We start from the raw sequence: 17,332 nt of genomic DNA, 5'->3' as shown, positions 1-17,332 counted from the left end.
CCTCTATTTCCTTGACTTGCTTCTTTCTCTGTGTTTGTTTCTGTGAATTAGGTGAAGCAACTGCCTCTCCCAGTCTTGAATGACCTTGTGTAGATGAGGAACATTATTGTTCAATCTTGCTTTAGTTCTTGGTTCTTTTGAACCATCATGATTATTTAAGCAATCTGATTTGGTCCTGATAAAACCCAGTTGTTGAGGTTGTTCCCAGCCCTGACAGTGTTCCTAAGGGAGGCGTCTCAGCCAGCTGAGTTTCAAGCCTACATAAACCCATACCCTCAGGCAGCAGTTTTTAAGTATGCAAATATATACAGTCCTTTGGAACCACAGTTGCAATCCTGCCAGCCTCCAGACCAGGCAATTCAGAGCCAGCCCCTTCAGGGCAGTTGTAAAAATCAAGGCTTTAGATGAGTATATAAGCTTCCTTCTAGGAGATACTAGGTGAGCTGTAGCAAGGTCCAGGGAGAGTGTAAAGCTGGATCCCCCAGATACCTTCCCTGAGAGGTCCTCCATAGTCTTTATATGTATGGTAAACTCTATGTAAACTCTGTATGTATGCCTAGCCTTCAGGCTAAAGCTCCACAACAAGTAAATAGGCCTTTTTTCACAAAAAGACCATTTCAGTCTGCTTTCTGTGCCATGCCATCCAGTTGATAGCCTGCCAAGAACTTTCTCTTTAATTGTTTTAGTCCTTTGAGGCCCTGTAGCACAGATCCAAGCCACCAGAGCCAGGTGTTCAAGGGGCAGCCCTGTGTGGACTGTGCATACCCACCCACTGGCTTCCGTGGGGCCATAGGAGAACTTGGCATTAAAGCAAGCTCACTGACTTCACTGGGGCCACAGGGAGCATGGAGCTAGGGCAAGCCCCCCAGCTCTAGCTGGGAAAGCTTGTGGGTGGAGCCTGTCTGCAGGACGTAGAGAGACCACAGGAGTGTAGGGGGCAGGGAAAGCCTGCCAGCTTTAGGGCAGAGGTCAGGAGAGGAGGAAGCCTGCTTGTTTTAGCAGGGCTGTGGTGAGGGGGTGGAGCAAGCCCACCAGTGCCAACAAGATAGAAGCAGGTAGAGCACAGCAATGGTGCCTGCCATTACTTCCTTCTCCACAGAAAGTCCTACCAGATTACTGTGTCTTTAAGAGATACTTGAAGATTAGCTAATGAATCTTCACATATGGTCTAGGTGCTTTTCAAACTGTTGCTTTTACTTCTTACGGCGAGTCTGCATGCAAACCCTTTGACAGTAGAGTTTCTGTTCCCTTAATCTTTTGGATCTCCTGGATATAAACCCCATTGTTTTTCAGAGCCAGACATTTTGGCGGGGGTGGGGGGGGCAGCTCTCATCTTTCTGGTATAGATCCCAAGGGCTGAGATGCCTGATGTAGGTATAATGCCTTACTTCTCAGGGAAAACTCCATAGTTGTGAGATCCTTCCCAATTGTGGGTCAGCATACCAGAGATGAGGATTTTGGCAACACTGCATCTCTGTCTTTCCTACCTGTCTTAACATGGTCCTTTTATCATTTGTTCAGCTAGTTTCCAGGTCTTCAGGTCTTTTGTAGAGGGAATTGGTCTCTATGTAGCTATCGATTTGGTGTGTCCATGGGAGACGGTGAGATCAGGATCTTCCTGCATGGCTGTCCTGAATTGCTCTCTCAGTAAACTGCATTTATAATCAGGAGCATGTGTCCAGATCCTCATTTATTTTTATTTTCTCTTTATGTGTAAAGGGAGAATACCAATACATAAATCTTTGATTAATAAAATCTGTGGTTTTCATTAAACTTTCAGAGGAAAGGTAAATCCAAGGGTCCTTTAAGTTCTACTTAAAGTTATACTTAAATGATGCTAGAATAAGCAATAAATTTTAGCCACATGAATTTTACACTTCCAGAATTTGATTTTTATTTAGCTTGCAGTAAGCAGGTTTTTTTTTATACCATTGATATTTTTGTACCCCTCATGCAAATACTCATGTCTGTTTTTAGAAAGATGATGAGCAGAACTGTATTTAAAACATGATTCTGTTGTGAGTTGCCTCATTGCAACATTCTTTCATCCTGTAAATATTTAGTTTTCTCCTGTTTCTTCATGTATTTATATGGGAACTTTTACCCAAATTGTTTTTCTTTTCTAGTTTCTACTATATGGAAATTCCCATCTTTGCTTCTCTGCCTTTCTAGTTGCTCTAAAGTTAACTCTTTTTCTCTTTCTTTTTATCCCAACACTAGATGAAACCTTTGATAAAATCATTTATGGATATTTCCTTCTTCAACTTTCATAGAAAATGCACAGTTGACTCTGTGGTAAAACCCATTTTTAGGGAACAAATTTGAACTAAGATAATCTATAAAAATGGTTTCATCAGACAAGCAGGACAAAACTTTTCTGTAGAAATAAAAGACATTTCCTTTATATATAAAGATATATATATCTTTTATTATATATATTATTATAATACTTATATAAATATATAATTATATGTGTGTGTGTGTGTGTGTATTCCCCTGGGCAACCCACATGCCCCAGTGGACTTATTGCATTTTATCCTAGATCTATGATAATTTGAAGAGTTTATCTGCTTGTTGTAATTACTAGTCCTTCTTTTCTACATATCTCCAAACTCAGATTTAATCTCATTTGTTAATTATTGACGGTAGTTAGCAGGATCCTTATACCGTCATCATGAATGTGTTCAATGCAATGTATAAAGAGAAAATATGCTGGCAAAATAATCTGTGGAAGTTTCTTTAGATAGATAATCTTTTTTTAAAAGATTTTATTTATTATTTGACACAGAGAGAGAGATCACAAGTAGGCAGGGAGGCAGGCAGAGAGAAAGGGGGAAGCAGGCTCCCCCTTTCTGAGCAGAGAGCCTGACGTGGGGCTTGATTCCAGGACCCCGGGATCATGACCCAAACTGAAGGCAGAGGCTTTAACCCACTGAGCCACCCAGGCACCCCTGGATAAATAAATCTTAAGCAAATGTTTATATGATATTTAATGAAAAGGTTTATTTTACTGTAAATATATTTTTTAGTGTACATGTGTTTCTGCTATAACATGATATATGATTTCTGAAAAATTTCCAGTTTGGAAAATAGTAACCCTTTTAATAACTTCAGGAAAAATTAGAGGAAGACCACTCAAATCCTATAGCACTTTGTAACCAGAGCCCTAACAAAAACAGTTAACAATACTGCAATACCATTAATATATACATCTTGAAGACTTGTGCTTTCATCTCTTTCTTCTTTGTGATGTAGATCCTGGATAGAATTAAGTGCTAACAGATCATTTTAATCAAAATGAAAAATTGGAATCAAACTGTTACTTCCTTTATGAATCCATTGTTTTAAATCAGCTTCTTTATTTACACTCACATTTTTTCCAGATGACTTAGTGGAATGCAAGGTTGTTAAAACCTTTAAAATAGTTCTGCACAAAGGGGAAGATTTAATACAGATTTTCAGCTTTTTACTTAAGTTCTTCCTATATTGCTAAAGTTCGGGTTTTAATGGTGAGATAGCTTGCCCACAGTTGTCTCAAAACAGTAATGTTTTGGAAAAGAGAAACTTAATAAAGCTCCACGGTTCTACTGACATCATTCCCATATTTACCATTTGCATTTAAGGTAATTCACATCAAAGAAACCAGAAGAAGCTTTCTGTGGGAAAATATTTCCAATATGGGAGGAAAGTGTTTTCTCAAAATCCAGGCCAAAAAAATTATATATAAATATATATATGAAATATAGCTTATAACATATGTAATTTTTAAATTCCCCTTGGTGTGTAATTTGGTCTTTCTGAAATAATTTTATAGTTAACAGCTATCCAAGTTCTACTTATATTCAACAGTCAGTGCAACCTATGAATTCATAATGGTTCTTAAGTTCTGCTTAACACAGTTTTTCTTGTATTTGTATGCGTGTATCTATATCTATTTGCCTAGCAATACAAATGAAATAACAGGTTTTATTAAAAGCCTGTGGTTGCAGTAAATTTCTTCTAAAATCTTGCAACTGGAAAATCAATGGAAATTAACATCATGAAAAGAGACATTTCAGCATTTTTTTTCTTCCGAATTTAGGAAATAATATAGGTTTAAATTACGTGTGATCTTCTTTGAGCTGAAACTTCTGGATCACCTAAGGAGGCATGGCTATGTCAACAGGATTATTAATACTTATTGCTGGATAGCCAGGGTTTGGGATAATGATGGTACTTAGAGTTTTGAAGCACTGACACTACCATAAAGTATATCGTTTTTCTAACTGAACTAAAACTTTTACTCTTGGACCTAAACTTCTACAAGGTGCCATCCACTCCAAAGTGCTATAAAATATCAACCCTCTTTACTTTTGATTAATGATACATTGTCAGAGTGATGAATTCTTCTAGAGTGTAATTTGAAAGATAATATCATTCTAGGGAGAAAAAAGTTCAGGTAAGAATTTAGAACAGTTACCAGATGAAATCCTACCATCACACAGTATAGTGAAGGATTGGGGGGGGGGGGGATCTGGAAATGCCTGCAGTAAATCACATTCTTTGGCTTTAGTTTAAGCTTCTATCCCACAGTGAGATATATGATTTACTATCTGCTCTGAAGACTCTTTTGGTTTGATTTTTAAATATTTTTAACATGTAGAAAAATTGCACAAGTAATTTTATTCATTTTTGGTCCCCCCATTTTCTCTTGCTACCTTTTAGTACTGTTATATATAAATTTTCATATTTAGCAGATGGAAATATAATTATCTTTGAATTTTTAATTTTGATAATACCGTAATAGATAAGGTACAGTCTTTGATAATTAATATGCATAGTTAACTATTTTGTTTTGTAACAACCTTAACATTCTTGTTCATTGGTTACTTACTACTTGAAATGATAGTTTGTATACTATTAAGTGAAAGATTATGTGTTTTGTGTTGCAAATCTAGGTGTGTCCATCAAAGCGAAGACATAAGATGAAAGACGCAGGTGGTTACCCCTGTGGAGTACCACTCATTAATTGGAAGAAATGTCTATTTGTTACTTTTTAATATGGTGGCATTACGATTTATTTTTAGTGGGTTTCTGTAATTAAAAAACAAATGTTGCTAATTGAAGGCTAGGTCTATGTTAAGTGTTTCTGGATTGAGGATGCTCTTGAGTATTTTGGGCAGGAATGTTTTTCTTGAGCTGCACCATTCCTCAGATTTCGGAATACTCATTAAACCTGGTTATCACCCATTAAATATCAGTAATGCTCTACAATGAGTGTGAAAACCCCAAACACCTTACCACACTTTGGTTTTTTGTTTTTGTTTTTTTTTAATATTTTATTTTATTTATTTTTTTAAAAATATTTTATTTATTTATTTGACAGAGAGAGATCACAAGTACGCAGAGAGGCAGGCAGAGAGAGAGGAGGAAGCAAGCTCCCTGCTGAGCAGAGAGCCCGATGCAGGGCTTGATCCTAGGACCCTAAGATCATTAATATTTTATTTTTTTGATGGAGATCACAAATAGGCAGAGGCAGGCAGAGAGAGAGAAGGAAGCAGGTTCCTTGCTGGGCAGAGAGCCTGACGTGGGGCTTGATTCCAGGACCCTGGTATCACGACCTGAGCAGAAGGCAGAGGCTTTAACCCACTGAGCCATCCAGGCGCCCCCCTTCCCACACTTTGAAATTTCCTTGCGGCAGTTAGGAAGTACTGATCCTTATATTAATTAGGTCTCTTTGCAGTAGTTTGGGACTAAGACTTGTTTCTTAATTGCTAAAAGCCTCATAGATGTCTCTCATTGTATGGGGCTAAGGATGGTGCAGCTGAGTCATATTCAGAATCAGGACTGGAAATTGCTTAGTTATTGAGATACTTGTCAGACTTCTTCTTCCACTTTTAACTTTATTTTTTTCTTTGTATATCTATTTTATTCTTTTCTTTTAATGAATAAATTATGAATTAGATTATAGAACATCAGTGACAGAACATATATTGCTTTCTTGATTCCAAATCTAAGTTCTCATGAATTCAATGAAGACTAGGTGCTTACTTCTTGTCCAATGAGCCATAGCCCAGAGGACAGAAATATGTTGAGTGATTGTGCCTCACATGGTGGGGCTGGTGCAGAGGAGCACTGCTGTGGGTCAGGGAGAAATCACATAGAATGGGACATTACTGGAAACTGAGTATTCACCTTAATACAAGTCTCCGCTGCAGTTAGACCCAGTGATTCAGGAAGGTACTTGTCTATTGATTTATTTTTTAGTCCAACTCTTTTTATTGGGTTTTAATTTATACACTCTGAAATTCACATTGTAAGTGTATAATTCAATTATTTTTTTAACGTAAATTTACAAACCTGTGCAACAATCTTGCAATTGAGTTTTAGAATATTTCCATCACAATAAAAAACTTCCTGGTACATTTGTGCAGTCAACCCTTGCTCCTACTTCTAGTTGCTCCAGGCAGCTACTGGTCTTCTTCTGTTGGTATAGTTTTTTCTTTTCTATAAATTTCATATAAATGGAATCATTCCTATGTGATCCTTTGTGTCTGACTTTTTTCACTTATCGTAACATTCTTCCACATTGAGAACATTCTTCCACATGTTTGTTGTAGTTCATTCATAACATATTTGTTAGCTTTTCAAGGAGACACCAAGCTGTTTTCTAATATATCTATAACATTTTTCATTACCCACCAACAATATATGAGGGTTTCATTTTTCTCCATATCCTTGCCAAAACTTAGTATTGTCAAATATGTTTTGCATTATAGCTATTCTGTATGTGTGATGATATCTCATTGGAGTTCTAATTGCATTTCTTTGATGACTAATGATGTTGAACATCTTTTCATTTGCTTATTAGCCATCTGTATGTCGTTGTTGAAATGTTGATTTAATTTTTTTGGCCATTTTTAAAATCGCATGGTTTGTGTTTGTTTGTGTTAGTGAGGTTTAAGGGTACTTTATACATTCTGGATGTAGGTTTTTATCAGATATATGATTTTCAAATATTTTCTCCTAATCTATATATCTTGACTTTTAAAATGAAAGTTAAAAAAAATACTAATTCTGGATTTTTTGCATTTCCATATACATTTTAGAATAAGGCTGTAAATTTTAGGATAAGATTGTCCCTTACTATAGAAACCCCAAACAAATGCAAAAGCTGATAGAATTTTGGTATAGAACATATGGCATCCACAGATCGTTTGTTTTTACAAAGCCTTAATTTATCAATTGATTCTTTTATGGGTCACGTTTATGATCATTTTGTTTGTGTGTTCATACATTGATGGATGCTTGGGTTCCTTCTACCTCTTGGCTATTGTGAATAGTTCTTCTATGAGTATGGGTATGTAGACACTTCTTTGAGACCCCACTTTCAATTATTTTGAATATGTATGTAGAAAGGGAATTGGTAGATCACGTTAAGTCCATTTTTAATTTTTTGAGGAATTCCTTTTTTTTTTTTTTAACTGCAGCTGAACTATTTTACAGTCCTATTAATAGGGCACAAGAGTCACGCACCTGGGTGGCTCAGTTACATGCCTGCCTTCGGCTCATATCAGGACCACAGAGTTCCAGGATAGAGTCCCACATAGGGCTCCCTGCTCAGCTGAGGGTCTGCTTCTTCCTTTCCCCTTTACCTTTCTTGTACTCTCTCTAGTTCTCTGTCTCTGAAATAAATAAATCTTAAAAAAAAAAAATAGTGCACAAGGGTTCTAACTTCTCCCCCTGCTTACCAACACTTGTTATCCTTTGTTCTTTGATAGTAGTCATCCTAATGGGTGTGAGATAACATCTCATTGTTCTATATACATAATAGGGTAAGCTTGTCAATTGTTACAAAGCAATATCCTAATGGGATTTTGATAAAGATTTTGTGTAGTACACATTGATTTGGGGGAAAATAACCTTCTTGACAATATTGAGTCTTTCAGTCTCTGACATGATTTTGTTCCATTTATTTATCTATTTAAAAAATTTCTAAAAAGATTTTATTTATTTATTTGACACAGAGAGAGAGATCACAAGTAGGCAGAGAGGCAGGCGGGGGTGGGGGCAAGCAGGTCCCCAATGAGCAGAGAGTCTGATGCGGGGCTCGATCCCAGGACACTGAGATCATGACCTGAGCTGAAGGCAGAGGCTTAACACACTGAGCCACCCAGGCACCCCTTATTCCATTTATTTGGATCTTATATAATTTCTTTCATCAATGTTTTATACTTTTTAGTGTTAAATCCATGTACTTTTTTGTTAAACGTTTTTGTAAGTATTTTGTTCTTTTTGATGTTACTGTGGATACTTGTTAATTTTATTTTTGGGTTGTTTATTACATATATATATAAATTTGATTTTTGAGTATTGATCTTGAGTCTTGTGAGCTTGGTAAATTCACTTATTATATTAGCTGGCTTTGTTTGTTTGTTTGTTTGTTTTAGATACCTTAGGATTTTCTACATGCAGGATCACATTCTGTACAAGTAAAAAATAGTTTTACTTCTTCCTTTTTAATCTAGATGGTTTTAATTTTTTTTCTTGTTTTGTGTTAACTAGAGCCATCAGTAAAATGTTACATACAAGTGGCAAGTGTTTACATTCTGACGTTGTTCCTTAAGGGCTTAACATTTTGTCTTTTTTACCAATAGTTGTGATGTTTGCTATAGGTTTTTCATAGGTGCTTTTACCATGAGGAAATCTCTTTGTATTTCTTGCTTCTTGTTCTGTGTTTTTATAGAAATGCTCAAGTTGTTTGGTCTTCTATTAATAAGCTTTTTTTTTTTTTTTTTTTTTTTTTTTAACAATACTTGATTTTTAGATGTCCAGTTAAGGAGGCATTACTGGATATAAATTCACTTGGTCATGACTCATAATTTATGTATTGGTGGAACAGATTTGCTAATATTTTGTGAAGGAATTTTGCTTGTAAGTTCATGTGGGATATTATTAGTCTGTAGTTTTATTTTCCTGGAATGTGCTTGTCTACTTTGGTATTAGAGTTGTATTGGCCTCATAAAATGAATTTAGAAATATTTCTTTCTATTTTTCCTGAAAGTACTTATGTTAGATTGGTATAATTCCTTACTTAAATATTGAGTAGATTTTACAGGTGAAACAATCTGAGTCTGGGATTTTTCATGGAAAGATTTTGAATTATTAGTTCAGTTTCTTTACTGTATTCTATTCTAATTTCTATTAGTTATGAGTAAGTTTTGGTGATTTGTGTTTTTTGTTTAATTTATCCATTCAATCTAAGTTGTCTGATTTATTGGCATAATTTTTTTTAAGATTTTATTTATTTATTTGACAGAGATCACAGGTAGAGAGGTGGGCAGAGAGAACTGGGGAAGCAGGGTCCCTGCTGAGCAGAGAGCCTGATGTGGGGCTCGATCCCAGGACCCTGAGATCATGACCCGAGCTGAAGGCAGAGGTTAAACCCACCGAGCCACCCAGGCACCCCACCTGGCATAAGTTTTTCAATTCCTTTATAATCTTCTAATATCTGTAAGTCTGTATTGATGTTCTTACTTTCATCACTGATTTTGTTAATTTGTATTTTACTCATTTTGGGGCAGTTTAGCTAAATGTTTATAAATTTTCAAGTCTTTTTAAAAATATGATTTTAGTTTTATTGATTTTTTAAAAATTTTTGTTTTATCTCATTGATTCTGATCTTTATTTTCTGGTTTTGACCGGCTTTTGGACTTTTTTTCACTGATTTTTTTCCCCCCTACTTTTTTGAGTGAGGCTCAGGTTACGTTATTGGTTTTAGATATTCTTCCTTTCCAAGGCAACCATTTAAAACTATAAATTTCAGTCTAACCACTGCTTTAACTGCATCTTATGTATTTTGATTTGTTATGCTTCCTTTCTAATCAATTCAAGATTATTTGCTAACATACCTTGTGATTTATTTTTTTATCCGAAGGTTATTTAGAAACAAATTGTTCAATTTCTAAATATCTTGTGATTTCCCAAAATTATTTGTTGCTGATTTCTAATTTTTTGTTGTTGTTGAGGTCAGAGAACATATTTTCTATGATTTCAAACCTTACAAATTTATTCATACTTTTTTTATGTGGAGCATATGGTCTAGCTAAAGAATGTTCCATATGAGCTTTAGAAGCATTCATATTCTAGGTCTAGGGTTTCTGGGGATCTATCTTTCTTTTGGTAGAATTTAATTAATTAATTAATTTATAAGATTTTATTCATTTATTTGATGGAGAACACAAGCAGGAAGGACCCCAGGCAGAGAGAGAGGGGAGAAGCATGGCTACTTATCAGGCTGGGAGCCAGTGGGAAACTCAATCCTGGAATCAGAACCCAAACAGGAGGAAGACGCTTAACAGACTGAGCCACCCAGGCGCCCCCTTCTGGTGGATTTAATAACTTTCGTCTTTACCACCTTTTCTTTTAGTGTTTCTTGTTAGGGTGGATCTGCTAGTAATGAATTATCTATTAGTTAGTCTATTTGAGAGTAATCTTTATGTTTGCTTTCATTTTTGAAGGACAGTTTTCCTAGTATAGAATTATTTTTGGCAGCTTTTCCTTTAAGCACTTTGTGTTATTCTATGGCCTTTGGTCTCCATTTTTTCCCCCCAATACAAAATCAGTTTGTTATTCATATTTACGTGCTCTTATATGTGATGAGTAATTTTTCTCATTTATTTAAAGATTTTCTGTTTATCTTTGACTTTTAGTAGTTTGGTTATGAGTTATCTTGGTATGGATCTCATATTTATCTTTCTTGGGGTTTGTTGAGCTTCTTGAATTTTTAAAGTAACAATTTTTAAGTTTGGGACCATCATTTTTTCACATATATTTTTCTTCTCATTTCTCTCTGATACTCTCACTAAATGTATGTGGGATGCTTGATGTGGTCTTGTAGGTCTGTAAGGCTGTTTTCATTTTCTTTAAACTTTTACTTTTTACTCTTCATATTAGATAATTTATCTCTAACTTTAAATATACTGAATTTTTTTTCCTTTTAAAATATTTCATACTCTAGGTCATAATCAAGAATTTTCATTTGGTTCTTTTTTATGACTTCCATTTTTAAGTAGCTCCTCTATAACTCTCTTAGAGATTTTCAGAATCATCCCATTAAATGTTTGAGTAGTCCACTGCTCACCTTAATTGGGACCAAAGCCTTGGGCTGTCAGAGCTGTGGGTTTTCCCCATTCATTTATAATCAAATTTGCTAGTTCACTGATAATGCCACTATAATTTTAAGATTCTTCCCTCTGCCAGGAATCAAGCACACTCCTTGTTCCGTCTTTCCCTCGTAACATTGACTAAGTTAGGAAGGGAGATATAAGAAACAGCCATAGATTTTTGCTGAGTTATATCATAGTAGTTTTTCTTAAGTAAATACTTCTCAACTTTTTGTTAGCTTTTGGTTGATTTCAGAGTCCTGAAATAGTTTTAAAAAATTTATCCAGTGTAACATTTGTTTTATGGGGATAGAATTATTTGCTGACCTCTTTATTATGCCATAGTCAGATGTTCTATCTCTCTCTATTGAGTTGAATAAGAATTCTATTTTGGGGGTATTTGAACTATTTTTCTTACTTACAGGGAAGTATTATATTGTGATCTAGATAAAATGATAGCAATCATTTGGATGCACTATTTTGTGTCATCACTCTGGTAGGTGATTTTCATACAGGATGTATACTTTTCACAACAGCTTTGTAAGGTACATAATGTCTTCATATTATTCACTTAGAAAGATAAGTGATTTCTCCCTTTATGCTATTATTAACAATGCCTTTGATTGTGTCTGTGTTGACACTGACTTAGATAGCTTCAGTAGAGAGGAGGAATGTTCAAATAGAATATTTAGTCATTTTTATCTCAGTAAGTCAGTGAAATTTGATTCAACCAACATTTCTCAAGTACTTAACCAGTGTCAGGCAATGTTCTAGTTGCAAAGTGTGAAGGATGAAGCTGCAGGGAGGAGAAGCAAAAGAAGTTGATATAAAGCATGGATAAGTTAGAATAAGACATGGTCTCCTCTCAAGGAATTCATAATCATGAAAGAGAAGACAGATGTATTCAACCAATTGTAACTCAACCGAATGGTACAACACATGATTCTTAAACCATAGTGAACGTTCAGATTACATGGTAAGGCCCAGATTCTGTTGCAGTGGTTTTGAGCGGGACCTGAGATTTTGTATTTTTAGCAAGTTTCCAGTTGGTGATGCTGCTGCTGGTACATAGATGGCGCACTGAGGAGCAAAGCTCTAGTACTGATGTAAGCAAGGGTTTATAAGGGCACCTAGAAAATACATAAATTTTGCTGCAGCTAGTTGAAGAAGAAAACTCATTTTAGAGAAATTAAATAATTTGCCCTAGTTCAGATACAGTGGAACTGGATAGTACTTGATCTGGGCCTAAAATGATAAACAGAATTATAATAGGAAAGCTAGCCATTAGAGAGGAAAACTTTGGCAAGACATAGAAGAAATATGTTCATGTGTGTTTTTAATAGGAAACACATTTAAAGCATCCCCCCATCTGCTGCTGGTGAAACAGAATACCCAGTTAGGAGTAGTTCCAAATATGAGGCTATATATTGGTGGAATCCTTGCTGAGGTAGAAGAACCTCCAAATCTCAGTAGCTTAAAACAGAAAAAGTTTAATTTTTACTTACCTAAATTTCAACATGGATGTTCCTAAGACATCTCATTTTAAACATCTCCCTCCCTCTTGATTTGGGGACTTTAATGTGTAGCACCACCATCTTAGATATGTTACTATATATCCATCTAGCTGGCTTGTTGAACAGGAAAAGGGGTAGTTTCTTACCACCTTGCCAGTAGAAGTAATATTCATTACTACCTTTCACATTCTGTTAAACTATCATAAACTCCACCTAGATTATATATTCTTCTCTGGAATAAGTATAGAAATTGGATTTGGAGAACAGGAAGTTGCAAATCATTAACACATAAATGATATATTTTTCACATACCTAGGAACTTAAAAGTTTTGTAAAATAGTATATTATAGTAGTGTGGTAAATTTCTAATCTTAATAATTTTCTTAAATCTTATACATCTTAATTAAGAGATAAATATTTTAAGTGTGTTCTATAATTCTACTCTTAGGACACGTCTAATTTTGTTTTTCGGAAATTTTGTTTTTGCAAAGTTCATATGCCTCCCCAACCCCACATTGCAGATAGTAGATGAGACAAGTAAAAGAAAAATCTGTTTCTCCCTTCAATTTGCTAGTGCTTAGTCAAACATGAAAATAAGCAGAATAAGTTAGAAACAGAAACTAAGCAATGTAATCCCCACACCAGCAATTATATACATAATTACAATTTTTTTGTAAAGGAAGGAAAAATGTTCATATCGATGGAGATAAAATATAATATATTTCAATTCTTAGGAAATAAAAAAGTAAAACACATTATCTGTAATAGTGTAATTCAGTAGAGTAAAGGAATTAGGCTGAGAGAAGGATGATCTTGGTTCTAACTCAAGCTGCAATATTTTGTATTCGTTTGGCTTTGACGTACGCTTTATGAGTTTGAATTTCCTTGTCTATGTAATGGGGATCATAATATCTGTCCCTTCCCTTGCATGCTTATTTTAAGAGTAAGAAAAATGTATTTACATTTACAACTGAAAAAAGTAGTATTTATTTTTTAAATTAAAAACATTTTTAAGAAAAGTAATATTTAAATATAAGATGTTCTAAGAAAGAAAATCCCTGTAAAATTAATAGTTGTTTTTACTACTTTTAAGAATGTGTAAAATGACAAGTAGATCTTCTAATCACCTTTTAAATCAATAGATCTCTACTCCAGGGAATTTAAAATCAGGCTTATATTGGATTACTCTGTTTAAAAAATACTTGTTTTGGTAAAGCATTACCATTGGCTTGAATTTCTTTTAAAATGATTATATAAGTCTATATAGGCTTTTTGATGATCACTGGGAAAATTTAGATCAAATATCACTGATATCTGGGCATTAAATATATATATAAATGTGCATATATCACATTAGTCATTTTTCATAGATAATCCATTAATTCAACATGAAATAACACTAAATAATTTGATCTTCATTGGTTTATTCTAGAGTAAGTTTGCAGTGAATCTTAACAGATCTGTAAAAGGTCATAACTGAAAAGATTCAGTATAATCTTATTCATTTAAATAGGTAACTAGATAAAAATTTAAAAATAGGAATATTTACATGAAAAAGTACAAAATAATTATTTCTAATCCCTGCTGAAGTTATTCTCTGTCTTGAGGACATTTGCTAAAGGAGTACAACCTATCGTTTGTCTTTCTAATACCAGGTTTTCAGAGAGTTTCACCCTGTAGTTTGTTTGGTTCAAGGTCACATGCAACCTAGAATCTGCAGAGTCCTAGGGCACATCAGAGTAGTTGCTGATAGGAGACTTCTCAGAGAACAGGGACTTTCCAGGAGTTGCCTATTCCTTTTTAGCTACACTGAAGGCATGGGGAGAGGTTTTTGAAGTCTTTTTCTCAGTCATTTATTTTAATTCTGCAGTTCTTCCCCCCCCCACCCCCGCCCCTTATTTTTACCAAATGTTATATGCCAGGCACTGTGGTAGCCATAGAAAGATTTAAGAAGACAAGATTTTTTCTTCTTTGAACTTACATGGTATGATGGAATAGATAGACACCAAAAGGGAATGTACAGTCAATATTGTATGGGTTACTAGAGATCTACTTTGGGTCTGAAGAAGGTACAGAGGATGAGCACCTCACACAGCCAGAGTGAGAAGGACAAAGAAAGGTTCCTAGACCTGTCGGAGTCATTTGGGATGCATCTAGAGGGAAAAGTAGGAGTCTGCCAGGCAAAGAAGATGGTAAAAGAAGGAAATCCTTTCTGGTTAGTGAAGCTCATGAGCGAAGATACTAAATGAGGAGCAACTTGGAATTTACTAGGAACCGTCAGGCAGAGCCACTTTCTGATGTGCACTTTTGAATAGTTAATACTTTCCAAAGATGTTTTATCACCAAGGGATACTTACTACTGCTTATTCAGGCTCCTACTAGATTAGCTATATTTAGTTCTTCAGCTATGTTGTACAAAAATAACACATCTATCTATTTGCGGTTGACATAGTAGAAAGGGTGTGAGTCAGAATTAAACACACCTGGGGTCATTTCCCAGCTCTGCCACCCACTCGCCATGTGACCAGGCCCAAGTTATTTAAACTATCACAGCTTTCATTTCTTTATTCTTAAAACAGAGACAAAAATAATAATGCTGTAGAGTTGACTTGAGGATTAAATGATATGTTTTCTTTTTCTTTTTTTTTTTTTTTTAATGATACGTTTTCAAGACACTTGGGATAGTATCTCCTCAGTAGATGGCAGCTGTCACTATTATATTGGTTGATATAAACATCAATTTGTATTCTGAAATATTAAATAAAATGTGTTGGATTTTAGTAATCATAGAATAATAAAAAATGCAATTTAATGTATCTAATTTACTTCAACTGACATATTAGTCTTTTTAGTCCTATTTCGTTTCTTTTTTAACAGGCGAAATCTCAAATGTTATCCAATGTATTGGATGCTGCCCATCGATTTATCAAGGAAGTTAATCCAGATGAACCCAAAGGGAATAATCATTCTGAAGAAGAGATCAGTAAAAGTGAGAACAAGCCCAAATCTCTTCTACAGGGGAGCCACTCTGGGGTAAGCTAAGGAAAACAGAGTAGACATTTTCTGTCATACATGATCATGGAGACTGTCACTCATAGACTTAACTAGAGGCAAACAGTTTCGTAGGTTATTCTATCACGTTTAATATTTGAATTTTTTTAAGACTCAGAAACATCTTGACTGTTAAAATCCTTTCTTTAAGGAGACTTCTTTGATTCCACTGAAGACTTTTTTTTTTTTTTAATGAATGATTGTTTGACATGTTGCTTTCTGGTCATTGGGGCCATTTAAGGAAATGAATGAGTATTTGGGAGAAACATGAAAAAAAATAACACAATGCAATATAACAATTTTATTTTAGTTGGGATTTCAGAGAGGCTAAAAATACAAAAACTTGCCAAGTGTGTTTTGTTTTGTTTTGTTTTTGTTTTTGTTTTTAGGTGATGGGCAATTTTATAGTTATTTAAAATTGGACTTACACCAAATTCTGGTCATTATTCAGATTGACTACTGATCCCATGTTGTTCTAGATAAGCTTTCATCAGTTCATGTCTATATTTTGTAATGGACGTGTTGTAATGATTCTTTAGCAAGAAACAAGCTTCCTTGATTTTTGATCTATATTTTAGTCCTCATCCTTTTAGATGCCACTCACCTTTCCACTATAGTTTAGAAATAGTAACAAACATGGCCAGTCACCAAACTTGTTACTTGGTGACAGGGTTAGGCTTGAACTTCAGTCTCTTGAGTTCTTAACCCATGCTTATGGAACAAAGAAGAAAACATGCTTTATGCGTATAGGACCTCTTTCCAGCAAAGAAACTGTGCTTGAATTGTCCAGGAAAGTCAGTGTTTTTACATGGATTTCACTTTCTAATAGAGCTGTCAATGGTGAGATGTGTTGAAAATGGACTCTGTGCCAGACATGGTCTTACATATTTTACATGTATTATCTCTTTCTATCCTCTCTTAATTTTTCCCTACTTTTTCCAGATGAGAAAATTAGTGACAAAGATCAGTTTTTATAAATTGCCCAAGGTATAAATTAAACTTAGATTTAAACCTAGACTTTATGACTCCAAATTATTTGCTTTTAGCTGCTACACAGAGGCTGTGGCATTAAGGGTTTCTCCTTTCTGCCTGCCATTTTATGTAATTTACCTAATCATTAAAAATAGTGATAGATCAATAGCTAACATTTGTTAAACACCTACCACTATGCATTGTGCTTAATCCTTTCATTGCCTTATCTTATCCAACTATCACAACAACCATATAAGTTTTGCATTTTTTATTACTCTATTTAACAGATGACAAAGGCAGAGAGGAACTTAGTAACTAGCCCTATTAGAAAGCTTATGCCTTTGCCTGTGCTTTTAATCCCTACAATAAATGCTGCCTCTTGTCCCCATAGGTGACTGCTTATGCTAGATAGACCCTCTCTACTTCTCCTCCTAACCTAAAAACTACTAATTCAGTGGTTTCATCCAGGAGTGCACATCAGAACCAACTGGAAACCATTAAAGGGACACACACACATGGTCAAATTCTGCCTCTCTTTGGGTGGGTCCACAGGTGTGATTTTAACAACTGCTCAGTCATGGTGGTGTAAGTATTCTGGTTGGACATCACTGCTATCAACCATTAGGTGAGCACCTGTACTCAGTGCCAAAG

The 17,332-nt window shown here is 34.9% G+C and overlaps 1 protein-coding gene across 5 annotated transcripts in view; it reads left to right on the top strand.

The window, feature by feature from the left end:
- Nucleotides 1-17,332, top strand: part of ZBBX (zinc finger B-box domain containing) — a 113,035-nt gene that overhangs the window by 44,439 nt on the left and 51,264 nt on the right. For all 5 annotated transcript variants that reach the window (XM_082745113.1, XM_082745112.1, XM_082745110.1 and 2 more), the window contains one exon: nucleotides 15,536-15,691. In XM_082745113.1, coding sequence (XP_082601239.1) covers nucleotides 15,536-15,691 — 156 coding nt within the window. The remainder of the gene's footprint in view (nucleotides 1-15,535; nucleotides 15,692-17,332) is intronic.

This window comes from Mustela nivalis (genome assembly GCF_964662115.1).
Source record: "Mustela nivalis genome assembly, chromosome: 1".
NCBI classification, from domain to species: domain Eukaryota; kingdom Metazoa; phylum Chordata; class Mammalia; order Carnivora; family Mustelidae; genus Mustela; species Mustela nivalis.
The sequence above is the reverse complement of the archived record's forward strand: the minus strand, read 5'-3'. Positions and strand labels throughout refer to the sequence as shown.